The sequence below is a fragment of the Bubalus bubalis genome, chromosome 6, assembly GCF_019923935.1.
Source record: "Bubalus bubalis isolate 160015118507 breed Murrah chromosome 6, NDDB_SH_1, whole genome shotgun sequence".
NCBI classification, from domain to species: Eukaryota; Metazoa; Chordata; class Mammalia; order Artiodactyla; family Bovidae; genus Bubalus; species Bubalus bubalis.
In genome coordinates this window covers 15,211,494-15,226,222 of record NC_059162.1, presented here as the reverse complement: position 1 = coordinate 15,226,222, position 14,729 = coordinate 15,211,494, and the positions used below count along the sequence as shown (strand labels likewise).

Below are 14,729 nucleotides of genomic sequence, written 5' to 3'. Positions count from 1 at the left end.
ATAGCTTTGACTAGATGGACCTTTGTTGACAAAGTAATGTCTCTGCTTTTTAATGTGCTATCTAGGTTGGTCATAGCTTTTCTTCCAAGTAGCAAGTGTTTTTAAATTTCATGGCTGCAGTTGTCATCTGCAATGACTTTGGAGCCCAAAAATATATTAAAGTTTCTCACTGTTTCCCCATCTATTTGCCATGAAGTGATGGGACCAGATGCCATGATCTTAGTTTACTGAATGTTGAGTTTTAAGACAGCTTTTTCACTCTCCACAGAGGTCTTACTATGTTCTATTTTTCAAATGAAAGAAATAAGACAGCTTCTTATTCATTAAGCAGGTATTTCTGCATATGGTAGATTTCCCTGCTATCTCAGTCCCTAAGGTCCCTGAAGCCAGATGTGGATCCATCCTTTCTACTCTAACCCCAATAAATGGCCTCTTGGGTGACTTTATTGTCCATGAAGGTGATATACTTGACACATTCAAGTCATTTCACTTCACCTTCACCTCAATTTCCCCACATGTTATAAGCTTCTTCTCACAACTCTTAAATTAGAGGCCACAGCTTTAATATTCCTTGGAGCCAGATAAACCACTTAAATAGTTAAACTGGGTTAGATATAACACACATCAGGAAACTGTGAAGACTGAGGCAAATGGAAGACTGCATGCCCCGACTAAAGACCTGGGGAGTGGAGAGGGGGTGCCATTATTGAGACCCAACCTTGATGTCATCCAGGAAATATGGATTAAGTGTTGTCAGATGTTTTGATTTCTTTTCAAAGGAAAGCAGAACTCTGAACAGTTATGTGAAATCTCCAGATTTTAAAATTTCAACATTAAAAAAAAAAAACTATAGAAATCACCACAATGGGTCATATACAAACCAAAGGTCGATGGTTTTTAACCACTACTTTAAATAATGAAATTGTTCAAAGCTACCCAAGGCTCTCTCTTTTTCTCACTCTGTATTCTCTGTAGGGAAATCTTTCTCTCATGATGACATGCAGATAAACAGATAAGCAGATTCACAGATATATAGTCTGTCTTGTTACAGTGCTTCTACAGTGTGAAACAGCTCCAGAATGACAAAGAAGTTGTGTGAGTACATACATGATTTTTCAAAGTACATTAATGTTTTGAAACACAAGATCAGCAGCTAAACGAAGACTACATGAACACAAACTAAATGCAGTAAACCGCTGAGCAATGTAGTTTTGTTCAGAATGCCCATGCATCCTTTTGGGAACAACTGGTCACAGATATTCCTACAAATGCTTACTGTGTGTTTCCCCCAATCTTAATGCAAAAGAAACAAATGAGGACAATAAACCAGAACCAACTATATCTGGCATCAATTTATATTTATGATATACACTGGGCTTCCCTGGTGGCTCAGACCGTAAAGAATCTGTCTGCAATGTGGGAGACTTGGGTTCGATCCCTGGGTCAGGAAGATCCCCTGGAAGAGGGCATGCCAACCCACTCCAGTGTTCTTGCCTGGAGAATTCCATGGACAGAGGAGCCTGGTGGGCTACAATCCATGGGGTCACAAATAGTTGGACATGACTGAGTGACTAACATGTTAACTACATTGAGCAGCTTTAACCCTTCTTTATATCTGCTTCTATAAGGCTACTTTCATCTTTCCTAAAAGTCCTATGTTTACTGTAGTATTTCATTACTTATTGAACAATTTAACACATATTTTTACCTGCTGCTGGTATTTTCCAGAATTATTGCTTTTCTTGGTGCTCTGTTTACAGAGTTTAATAGGTTTTGAGAGTCTGTTCCTAACTGTATTGTTTCCAGACACCCTTTTATCTTTAGTGAATAATATCACCAAAGTTTTTCAAAACCTCAGAGTGAAATGCCCTTATCTCTAGCCCAAACATCTCTCTTGAGCTCCAGAACTAGATACCCAAATGCCCACTCAGCATCACCATTTGAATTTTATAAAGGCATTTCAAGGTTTATAAATATTAAAAAGCAAACCTGTGCTCTCCCAAAATCCCTCCTCTTCCAGTCTACTCTATATCAGGACAATGCACGAACCTCTCAAACATTCATGAAGGAGTCTGCCAACACCCTTGTCTAAGTATCAGTTTATGTAGGCTACTGCAATTGTCCACTGATTGGTTTCCCTGTAACTATTTTTACATTTACAATTCAATGTTCACACAGAGCTAGAATGATCTTTAAAAATGCAAATTTAAAATCAAAACTTGTTTTTTTTTGCTTTGGTTTTTATAAAATCAATATCTTTAACATACACTCTGGCTTTTTTCTTTCACAACTCTCTCACCATTCTGTTTTGTATTCCCTCTCCTACCACAATGAACCTTCTGACCTCTCCCCTACTTTTCCTAATGTCTAAGCTCCTTAATATTTTAAGATCTTCAAATGTGCTCTTCACCCAATTCTCAGTTTAAAAAGCTTGGTGGTTTCATATCCCTTAACAGTAAATTTTCATCCCTGGGCTATAACTAATTACTCCACCTAAAATAGGTACCCCCCTCCCCTTATTTACTCTAATGCTGTTACATTAATTGACAGCATTGTTTAAATTAATCATACCATTATTTGTGTGCTTACCACTCTACAGTTTGTCCTCTCTCACCAAGCTGAAAGTTAATGAGGCAAGGTATTAAGTCTTTACTCTCTACTATATAAAAGTGACTGAAAGAATGCTAGATGTTTTGCAATTCAATAAATAAATGAATGAATGAACAGATGAATAAGGGGAAATTCTGTTCACCTAGGTAACTGCTGTTCATCCTTCATTCAAGTAACAGTCTAGGGTCACTTTCTCAGGGAAGGCTTCCTGAGTTAGGCCCCCATTTCATACTTAAAAAGAACCCTGGACATTCTTTAAAAAAAAAAAAAAATTATATATATATATATATGTATGTATGTCTTTGTGTATATTTATAAACTGCTTGTCAAAATTTTTATGACATTTAATTTGTAGCTTTTATTGTTTATTACCTATCTCCTCCAATATTAAGTTCAATGAGAACAATGAACCTGTGTGCCCTATTCTCTATTACATTACAATGGTCCACAAAGTAAAATGTGTGGCAGACAGCAGATATTCATTAACTGCTGTTGACTAATTTTTATCAAAAAATATGCTGAATGAACCTAGAATTTGTGATTTTTTTCTCTTTATTACACTATTAAAAACTACAGCTTCTCTACCAAGATAGCTTCTATTTTTCAAAAGTTCACAAATAATTAAAATCAGGAACAAAAACTCTTTTCTTTGAGGGGTTTATCATTTCCTCTAATGCACAAGCTTTTAATCTTTTGGAGGAATAATATTAATTAACATCTGTGTGTTTACTCGGAGAAGGCGATGGCACCCCACTCCAGTACTCTTGCCTGGAAAATCCCATGGACGGAGGAGCCTGGTAGGCTGCAGTCCATGGGGTCGCGAAGAGTCAGACAGGACTGAGCGGACTTCACTTTCACTTTTCACTTTCATGCACTGGAGAAGGAAATGGCAACCCACTCCAGTGTTCTTGCCTGGGGAATCCCAGGGACGGGGGAGCCTGGTGGGCTGCTGTCTATGGGGTCGCACAGAGTTGGACACAACTGAAGCAACTTAGCAGCAGCAGCAGCAGCAGTGTGTTTACTATGTGCAAATCATTTTAATAAACACTATAATCACACTTACTTCTTCTAATAATAACCCAACTAATTCCATTTTATAGAAGAGATATTGAGGCTTAGAGAGTTTACCTGGAGAATCTGATCAAATGCATGGATTTTTTTCCTGAAAAATACACACAAGCATATATATACATAGGGCTTCCCTGGTGGCTCAGATGGTAAAGAACAGCCTGCAATGCAGGAGACCTGGGTTCAATCCCTGGGCTGGGAAGATCCCCTGGAGAAGGGAATGGCTATCCACTCCAGCATTCTTGCCCGGAGAATCCCATAGACAGAGGAGCCTGGTGGGCTACAGTCCACGGGGTTGCAAAGAGTAAGACATGACTGAGCAACTAAGCACAGCACACACAGCAGCACATACACATAATTTTACTTACAACATCAGAGGTTTCATGAACTTTCTAGAGTTAATTTATCAGCTGGCAAATTTGAGATCTTTGATAAAGAACTCCTGACTTAGAGATATCTTATACATGAACAGGCAATGCTTCCTCGTTCTTGTTTTCTATATTCTTTTCAATTCTCAAGACACTTTTTAGACATTACATTTAGGCATTATCTAAATTTGCTTCATGTCATTTTATTCAACTAGAGCAACTTTTCTGAAGATACCTAAAGGTACTCTGAAAATTGAAGTCCTGCTAAATTTTCAGTTAAATTTTACAAAGTTGATTATTTTGTTTTCGGCCACACTGCATGGCTTGTTAGTTCCCCAACCAGGGATTGAACCTGGGTCCACAGCAGTGAAAGCATAGAGTCCTAACCACTGGATCCCAGGGAATGCCCCAAAATTCAGTTTTGAATGCTTAGATTTTTATTATGAGATGTACAGACTTAACAACATATTCTCCGTATAACATAGAAACACTTATAAATTGAATTAGCATATACTAAAAATCCTGCAAAGTTATTAACAGATAGCCACAACACTGTAAATCAATTATACTTAAAAAAAACCCCACAAAAACCAAATAACAGTATATATATTAAAAATCCTGCAAAGCTGTTAACAGAGAGCCACAACATTGTAAAGCCATATCTCCCTAAAGAAACTGTAATGGCCTTTTTGAGCAAGAAAGTAATTTTTCCTGATTTCCAAAAGTTGAGTATTATCTCGTTTTGATAATGATCTCGCTTCTCAAAACTAAAAATTAACTCAAAGACATGCCTTATCTTACTTCTCACATCTACTGAAAACTAAACGGTGGAAGATAACATTTCAAAATACATTTATAAAAACAAAAACACAAAACATCAGAGCTATTCAAAGCTCATGTACATATACCAGGCAACCAGTAGGCAAAATGCACCATTTCTCTAACACAAACAACTGGCAACAAAATAAACCTCTTACCTGTTAAGGTCTGTACTGCCCTTTCGCTGGAAGGCAGTGGTTCCTTTCTGTGAGGCCGATTTAGTGAAGTGTCCTGTGCAGAGAACAGTCCAGGGCTGTCAGTTAATTTCTTCCGGCCACTGGAGTTAGGGTTTGAAACTCTGCAGCTCCCTATTGCACTTGTGAAAAGGTTTGTGTGTTCATCACTGCTGGCTGGATCAGAGTTGGGAGTGAATCCTCCAAGGGATAAACTCGGAGAACTTTCTGAACAGTCAATCTGTAAAGGTGTCTGCAATCCCAAGGCCAATGGACTAGATTCTGAAGGCTCTCGGTGGACCCACTGTTCTTCTCTGTTTATTAAACTTTTTGAAGGAGAGAGATGAGGGCAGGACATATGACACCGGTGCTTTTCCTTATGTTTATATCGCTCTCCAACAGTGTCCTTTCCAAATCGATAGCGCTTCAAAGATTCTAGGACGGATCTGGAAGAGCCAGCGTCCATGGAAACCTGCGGTTGCTCAGAAGAACGATGTTCTCTGTGTTTGTGCCGGTGCCTGTGTTTGTGCTCAACCATCCAACCATAGGCCATCTCAGGAGGGACGCTAGGGTAAGTACTCATGGAAAGGAGGGGAGTCCTGCTGGTTGTAAGAAAGGCCTCCTGTCGAAGTAACTTATGCTTTTTCTTATGGTATTTGGTGGGATTGAGAAGTAAATGACCAGCATGCATATAGGAAGGAGGTGGAAGTGGAGTGGTGAAAGAAGGGGATGGAGGAGGTGGATAAAGAGTGGGGGGATACCTTCCATAGTAACCTAATCCTATGGGAGCAGCTGTAAGGGGTGAGGGAGAGTAAGGCATGCCGTAAGAAGGATAGAATCCAGTACTAGAGAGAGGAAAACTAAGGCTGTGCATAAAAGGCATTTCAGCCATTGCCTCCCTCATCTTAGGGGGTCTCCCTCTCTTCTTTTTTAAGTCAGGTTTTCGAATGTAGTGCAAAGGGTCTAGGGGGAAAGAAGGATGTGTATAGAAACTATTAAAGTTGATCCGAAAAATAGTTGGAAGGAGGTCTCGGGGAATAAAATGATGACTTCGATGAGTGATTCGAATTTCACTTAGGCGACTTATTAATTCCTCCAGATCTGCAATGAAGTCTGGATCCTGTCTATTTCGGAGTTGGGGGTATTTCTTTTTCCGTTTTCGTTTTTGCCTTTTCATCTTGTCATAGCTGAGGTAATCATGATTCCTGCGCTTACATTTATGTTTATGTTTTTCTTTAAGACTGCTTAGGACTGTAGAGGTTTCAGGGGGAATCAGAGAAACATGCTCAAAAGAATGCCTCCTCTTTTTCTGCCCACAAAATTTCTCTGCCCGGTCTGATGTGCTGTTATTATCTGTTCCAATTCCACTATCACTGGGAATGGTCTCATCACTATGAGACTCACTAATAGGCGAAGGAGTAGCTTCTTTCAGAGATGTGAGTTCACTCAAGTGTGAAGGAGAATTTGGCAACAAAGTAGGAGGAGATAACCGCCTCCTCCCCTTTGAGGCCTTCTTCATTGCAAGAGTCTGAATCATACTGCCCTGTCTGGAGTGTAAATGCAAATATGGCACTGAACTGGGTTCAACAAAGCCTGCATCACTACTTACAGGGCTCTGACCTCCACTAGTCCCAGAAGACTGAGAGCAAATAGGTGATGGAAGAATCTCAGAACTACTAGCAGATGAAGGCAGCAAAGGGGGAAGAATCTGTCCTAATGCCGATCCAGCTGCCTGCTGAGCTGTTTGTTCAAGAACAGCAAGGCTGGTAGGGCTACCAGAAAGAATGCCATTTAAGACAGTTTTTGGTTTTCGACCTCTCCTCTTTCCTATGTAAATGGTTCCTTTCTTGCTGACATTTATCTGTTGGCCCAATTTAGAGCCAAATGTAGCGGCAAGACTTGACACTGTATTATGGAGTTTGGATTGCACTTTCCCTTTATTACTTGATTCTACAGAGCTTGAAAGAATTTGATTCAACAGTTTCTTTCTCTTTAAAGTCTTCATTTTATTTATTTTGCGGATAATTGTTTTCATTAATTGTCCATTGTTTCTCTTGGTAATTTTTTTATCTGGTTCCATCTCAAGGTCACTCATACTACAGACGGTTGGCCTATGACTGTCATCTAGATCATCTGGATCTTGAAGCTGATCCTCACTCTCAAAGAAATCACTGCTACTTCTATGGTTATCACTTTCAGATTCAAGCTTGCTTGGACTTTCAGTGGCAACAAATGGAGCCACCGATAGTACAGGTGGCTTCATCTTGACTGGTGACCTCATTTGCCTCTTGGGTCTGCCTCTCTTTTTTGGAAAAGGAGACACAGACAGACTTTGTTTGAAAGAAGGAATTTCAATTTCTGGCTGTAAAATTGGGGGTTCTTGTTCTTCCTTAGACTGCAAAGAAAAGACTTTGGAAGCAGGAATTTTTAAAGTCCTCTTAGGTGGGCCCTCCAGTTGAGGCATCTCCTTAGACTTAGGTCTTCCTCTTTTGGGCTTATAAATATCAGACAAAAGGTCACTAGAGACACACATACTGGAGGACAGTTTGTGAGTAGCAAAAGACTTATGAGATGGTTTTTCACTATCAGTTAAGAGAGCAAGAGAAGGAGTTGTAGATTTGCTCAACTTTGGCAATCGGCGTTTAAGGAAGTCATGATCTACAAATGTAGATGGTCCAATGTTTTTCATGAACTTTGCTGGCTCGGAATTACTATTTGATAGTGAACTACACGTAACATTTTTAAAAAGCTCTGATCTTTCTAATTCTAGCCCTTTTGGAGACCGGCATGTGCTTCTTGCCACCACTTTAGTCCACCGAGGTTTTCTTCCTTTCCTTTTTTTTAAGGGTTTGGACTGCAAAGTAGTGCTTAGGCTTTCAGCAACTTGGCAGTGTTTGTCAGATGCAGATACTGCACCAAGTTTTAGAAAGGGCTTGTTACTAAATAAACTAGTGAAGTTAACAACTGAAGGGGTAATTGTATGAATACTGGATTCAGAAGTCAAACTTGGCTTTTTTCCCAGAGAAGAGTTTATTCTTGAAATATCTATATGTGTAGTTTTAGAATCATTTAGCTCTTTATCAATCCCTTTACATTCAATATTCATGCTATGACCCATAGACCTATGACCAATGTTCAAATGTGTACTTTCAGAAGTAAATTGATTCTTCCCAACAGATTCAGAAATTTCTTCCATTAGTTCTGTGGTAGGACTTAAAAGTAACGGATTAGGAGTCATCTGTGAAGAAGTTTCAGGGGGACTTCTGGATAAAGGATTAACAGATACAGTAGGTGATGGGGAAGGGAGATTGCTTTCTCCTACTGCACTAAAAGGGGATTTTGCTGTAGATGCATCAGAAGCAACTCCCATTTGAAAGTCTGGAGAAGTGCAATACACAGGAGGTTGCTTTTCATGCTTTGAGGTTTCATAAGACCCCCTTTCACTGGATGAGAAACTGTCTTGCTGAATACATGTTCCTTCATTAAACATTTCTTTTTCCAAATTAATGATTTCCTTTCGAACTGAGAACTTTTCCAATATGCTTTCTTTACTCTGCCGTGTGACATTCTTCTCAAAAGTTTTGCTGGTGGCACTGTCTTTCAGGGATTCAGAAAGGTCCTGACTTTCATGACTAATGATGTTTGTACTACAAGAAGCCTTAAGTGGTTCCTGAGTGGGGAGCAGTGCTTCCGCTTTAAGGTTTATGGCATCTTTATTGACCAATCCTGTCATAGGACAACTCACTAGTTTCTTTCCAATGTCCTTATTAACTAATCCCATTGTTGAATTTGCTACAATCTTCTTTGCACAGTCCTTGGCTACCAGGCCAACAGTTGAACCCAATTTCTTTCCCAAGTCTTTATTAACTAGTCCAACCACAGTGCCAAGTCCTAGTTTCTTCCCAGGTTCCTTATTCACTAAACCTGGAACAATACCAATTCCTAGCTTCTTTCCTGTATCTTTGCTCAGCAGTCCTACTGTAGTGATAGCCCCTGGCTTTTTGCCTAAGTCTTTATTAATGAATACCGCTGTAGTGCCAGTTCCTAGTTTTTTCACAGAGTCCTTACTGATCAGTCCTACTGTTGCATTAAACACTGGCTTTTTCCCAGGATCTTTAGTTACCAACCCAACCGCTGTGCTGATAGTTGGTTTTTTTATTAGGTCTTTATGTATTATTCCAGCTACAGAGCCAACACCTGCTTTCCTGATCAAATCCTTGCTAACCAATCCTGCAGTAGTGCCAGTTGCTAACTTCTTCGGTTTTGTCTTGGAAGACTTGGAGGGAGGACAAGTTGCAATGAGCTGTGCCAACTTTTCCGTTACGCTTGTTCCTCCATTAAGTAATGCCCTGTCCTTTAAATCAGGATCCCGGCTACCAACAAGAGTAGATGATGTTGCATTAATGTAATCTGTCATTTCTGAGTGTACTGGAGAAAGCTTCTTAGACAAAGGATTGTTTTCTCCCTGTGAATGAAGATGGATGGTTTCTTCAGACTGGCATTCAATGGCTGCAACATCACCTGATTTCTTGTACAACTTTGAAGGATCCTAAAATTTGAATAAGAAAAGGGTTTCAGAGAGAGTAAACCTTATATACCATTTTAGTTTAGCATTACAATAGAACTAGATGATCACATATCAGATATAAGATACGCAGTAGTGCTTTTTTAAAAAAACCTACCTAACTAGTGTTACACTAATGTCACAGTATGTTAGTTCCTCTACTACTGTATCAGAGGCTATCAAGATGCAGTCTTTCTTGACTTTCAACCACATGAACACATATACTACCAGAAATATCCCTGATATTTTTTTACATTATTTTAAAAAGGCAAATTCCCAGTCTATTTTCACCTAACTTTAGATGGACTAAATATACATTACTATATTAATTACTGTTTTTGAAAAGATAAATATTGTTAGCTACAATATCCCATGGTCCTCATTCAAAACAATGGTTCACTGCTTATCTCTTCAATTGATTTAAATTATTTTAAACCAATACAGGTCAATCTCTGACTTAACTTTCACTCCTTTAACACATTCTTTATTGTAATCTTGAATGAACAGTCGAGTTTTCTCTTCATGTGAGAAGAAAAGATAATATATTCATATTTTCTTTAGAATGTTTTTATATAAAATCTTAAGTCATAATATAAATTGCTATAAAAGTCATGCATCCTCACTATATACTTTACAAATGAATTTATCATTTCACACAACAGTATGCTTTACTTTTGGATGACAAAGATTATTTTCTTCATGTTTCAGCAAAGATTTTTCAGAATTGAGGTATAACTGACAAATGAAAGACTTGAACAAAGGTAAAGACATACTGCGCATGTGGATAGGAAAGACATAAAGATGACAATTTGCCCTAAGCAAATTTATAGATTTAATATGATCCTCATAAAAACACCAACAAGAGTCTCTCAGGAATAAGAATAGTTACTAACTTTCATTAGGAAAAATATATAAGCAAGAATACTAGCAAAATCTAAAAAGAAGGGGATAACTGTATCAAATGTTAACTTTTAAAGCCTCTATCACAAAAATAGTGTAGTGCACGAAAAGACAAAGGAACCAATGGACCAGGATAGAAAACTCAAAACCAAATCCATACATACATGGAAAAGTGCTGTATATAAAATGGTACCACACATGCATTAATTCCTTTGCCCACTTTTAGGTCAGAAGACACACTGGCACACCCAAGACACACTGGCAAAAATCTAATGTTTGCAAAAGGCTAAACATGTAACACTATTTTAATAGCAAAATCTGAAAACAAATCTAAATAATTACCTACAGGGGACTGGCTAAATAAATCAAAATATATTATACAATGGAGTGTCAAAAAACGGGGGGGGGGGGGGGGGAGGAAATATCGATACACTGCTATGCAATGATGATCTAGAGTATGTATTATTAAAGGGAAAAACAACAATTTCAACAGTTGTTATAACAATACCTTCTGTATAAGACAGGGATAAAGGAATGTGGCTATATTAATACGTACATATCTGGTTAAAAATGGAAGAATAAACTAAAATGTAATGAAAATAGTAATCTATGAGGGAAGAAACAAAATATGACCAATATTTGACTGACTCAGAATTAAGAGAACTATCTCTTGTTTTGGACTGGACTCTCATAATTTTGCCCAAAAGGAAACGGGCTTTGTTGACAGTCTCATATACAACTGAATTATATTAAGCTTGTAATTAAAGAAGTACATTTTATTTCCATCTTATTAAAAAAACAATATTCCCATTTTGTACTTTTACAGTTACTTTTCAAAACTTAAAAATTAAAGGCTTAAAAAAAGGCTTTATTAAGTATTTTAAAATATATATCTGAAAATGTTATAACTTACCTTAAAAAATCTGTTATGAACAAACTATGACTATGTACCATAGTATAGATACTGTTCACAAACAAGACTGAAAGGATACAGAATAAGAATAAAATTACATACTGTATAACTCTATTTATACCGAATATTAAGTTCACAAAGAGGTACACCAATTATGATAATAAAAGTCAGGAAAATGATTACCCCTCCTGTGCGGTAGTAATGAGAAAGCAGCATAGATCTTAGTGGGTGCTGGTAAAGTTTTATTTGTTAAACTAAATATTCATTACAAGGGGTGGCTGAATTTGTGAAAATTCACTGAGTTGTTACACTTATATTTATGTTACACTTCATCAAGATATTTTAAAAATTCTGCCTAAAAGAAAAGTAAAAAAATCTGGTTCCTGTAAACTGCTAAAAGACTATATTGAAATCTGGTGTTTCACCTTTGTCAGAAATAAATGTATCAGATTAATTAAAATCATCCTAAACTAGTTAGTATTCCACATTAACTATTAGTAAATGGTCTATGACTAAAGAAGGGAAAAATAAAAATAAAACAGAAAACACAGATAATTTGGTTTCAAAGAGTTTTTTCTTCCAAATACTGACACTGAATAAACTGAGTGAAAGAGAATAATATGTTGAAAACTACATTTGGTACTGGTGGTACTACTCTCTTACAATTCTAAGAATCTCTTAAATGACAACTAAGGGTAAGAGGTATCAATTTTAAGAGTGTATTATTTTCCAATGAAAAGGATACTGTATCAAAACATCATTTCCAGCATATAATTTTTTTCAACTTGAAAACAAAGATAAAAGTATTCTCACTAGAAAAGGGAAGGTATAAATACTACCATCCATAGATAAACAATTTTACATTTCAGATACTTCATGATATACTCAAATAAACACATGTACATTCTTTCTTAAAAATGGGGCCAAAATGATTGTGGTTTCATATCCCACTGGAATAATACAAGGAAGATGCCTTTTTATGCAAATAAATCAAGAGTCAGTGCTGGGAGCGAGCTCCATCAGTGGCAAAGGTCATGAGGAAGGAGGCTTGGCATACGCAAAGGCGGGATTGAGCCTCGGGAGTTCCCCTGGAAATTCTCGAGCATCTACCCCCAAAACCAGAGTCTGCCTACTTTCTGCTTTGTGCTTTCACCTACACCTCTGACTTTACGGGGGGCTGTCCCCCACTACCTCTCTCTGAAAAAAGAGTTAGCTTACAGCTGCAGTTAATAATTCCTGGGTGTGACAGTGTTTCAACCTACAAACTCCTTTGGAAATCCTCTAGCCTGCCTGAAAAGGTTTTTCTGGCCACATGTGATTGTTCAGAGCCTCCCAACTGTGAAAGGCAGGAGATGTTCTAAACTGTCTAAACACAGATTCCTTTAAGTAGTTAAAAGATTGATTAGAAATTGTATTGGTGAAGGGTTTTTCACTTGTTGGGCCAATGTTTGCTGCTAAGTCTCCATATCCCTTACCTGCTGTGTCCCTGGCAGTGTACTGATTAATAGAATTGGTTTAAGTAGTAGCTTTAATGTTTGTAACCTTGGACCCTTGAGTTAATTCTTTTTCTTGTAGCCCACCACACCTTTGCCCTATAGGAATGCAACTTTAATGCTTTTGGAGGGTGGCACATTCCTAATCACCTTTAGAGAAAAATAAGTTATCTGAAGAAAGGGTCTTAAAATGTTAACAGGCCTCCAGGCCAGAAGATGATGCAAATCACCTAAACTTTTGCATATGATAAGTTTGCAGGAAGAAAGCCTGGCTTACTGCATGACTCTACCCGTTCCCCTATTATCCTCTATGCATAACTTAAGGTATAAAAACTACTTTGGAAAATGAAGTGCGGGCCTTGTTCACCGAAATTTGGTTTCCCCATGTCGTTCTTTCTTTCACCTTCTGGCTGAATTTTTCCTCTGAGGCGGGGAAGCTCGTCAAACCTACTAATTTTACCTGGGCTTCTAAGATCTGACCGAGGAGGTCTTAGTGTCTCCTCTCCTTCAGGAGAACGGGAGGACGCCTGTGGCCTTCGTAGATGACGTAAATTCCCTGCTTTGGAATTTTATTCAGCCTCTTTTCTTCACTGAATTTTCCTACTGAGCTATCCTTATTTCAGCCTCTTTTCTCCACTGAATTTCCTCACTGAGCTATCCTTATTTCAGCCGCTTTTCTCCACTGAATTTCCTCACTGAGCTATCCTCATTCTATTACTCTTTATATCTTTGATGAATATTTAAATAAATAGGTCGCCGAGGCCGTCTCTCCTTCGAATACCCTGGGATCAGCCAGGGCTGGACCCCGGCAAGTCAGTCTATCAATTTAATGGTTTCATAATAGTTCAAAATTAATAAAATCAAACTCACACTGGCTACTTTTTAAACAATTTTTGGCTATTTATTTTTTAATTTAAATTCTTCTCCTAACAGTCCCCCCCCCAAAAAAAAAGATTATTTATGGCTGGGCTAGGTCTTCGTTGCCTCATGTGAGCACTCTCTAGTTGCAGCAAGCAAGGCCTACTCTTTACTGCAGTGCACAGGCTTCTCACTGAGGTAAGTTCTCTTGCTGTGGAGCACAGGCTCTAGGAACTCAGGCTCAGCAGTTGTGGCTTGCAGGCTATATACACTGGCTCAATAGTTGTGGCACAAGGGCTTCACTGCTCCACAGCATGGGGGAATCTTTCCAGATCAGGGAAAGAACCTTCGTCTGCTGCACTGGCAAGCAGATTCTCAACCACTAGACCACCAGGAAAGTCCTTGCCTCTCTGTTATTGTACTATGATGATGAACATCTAATTATATAAATCTCTGCCTATTCATCCAATAATTTCCTTCAGATCAACTTCTAAAAGTGGAGCTGCTTGGTTGAAGGGTGTTATCTGTTGTTGTTGTTCAGTTGCTCAGTTGTTTCCGACTCTTTGCAACCCCATGGACTGCAGCACACCAGGCTTCGCTGTCTTTCACCATCTCCCGGAGCTTGCTAAAACTGATGTCCATTGAGCTGGTGATGTCATCCAACCATTTCGTCCTGTGTTGTCCCCTTCTCCTCCTGCCTTCAATCTTTCCCAGCATCAGGGTCTATTCTGATGAGTCCGCTCTTCACATCAGGTGGCCAAAGTATTGGGAGCTTCAGCTTCAGCATCAGTCCCTCCAATTAATATTCAGGACTGATTTCCTTTAGAATGGACTGGTTGGATCTCCTTGCAGTCCAAGGGACTCTCAAGTCTTCTCCAACATCACAGTTCAAAAGCGTCAATTCTTTGGTGCTCAGCCTTCTTTATGGTCCATCTCTCACATCCATACAAGACTACTGGAAAA

At 38.5% G+C, this 14,729-nt stretch overlaps 1 protein-coding gene across 10 annotated transcripts in view; it reads right to left on the bottom strand.

Annotated features, from left to right (window-relative positions):
* Nucleotides 1-14,729, bottom strand: part of ASH1L (ASH1 like histone lysine methyltransferase) — a 206,186-nt gene that overhangs the window by 135,304 nt on the left and 56,153 nt on the right. For 9 of the 10 annotated variants that reach the window (XM_044944263.2, XM_025289369.3, XM_025289367.3 and 6 more), the window contains one exon: nucleotides 5,024-9,587. The exons of the other annotated variant lie outside the window; for it this stretch is intronic. In XM_044944263.2, the coding sequence (XP_044800198.2) occupies nucleotides 5,024-9,587 (4,564 nt within the window). The remainder of the gene's footprint in view (nucleotides 1-5,023; nucleotides 9,588-14,729) is intronic. 10 annotated transcript variants of the gene reach the window in all.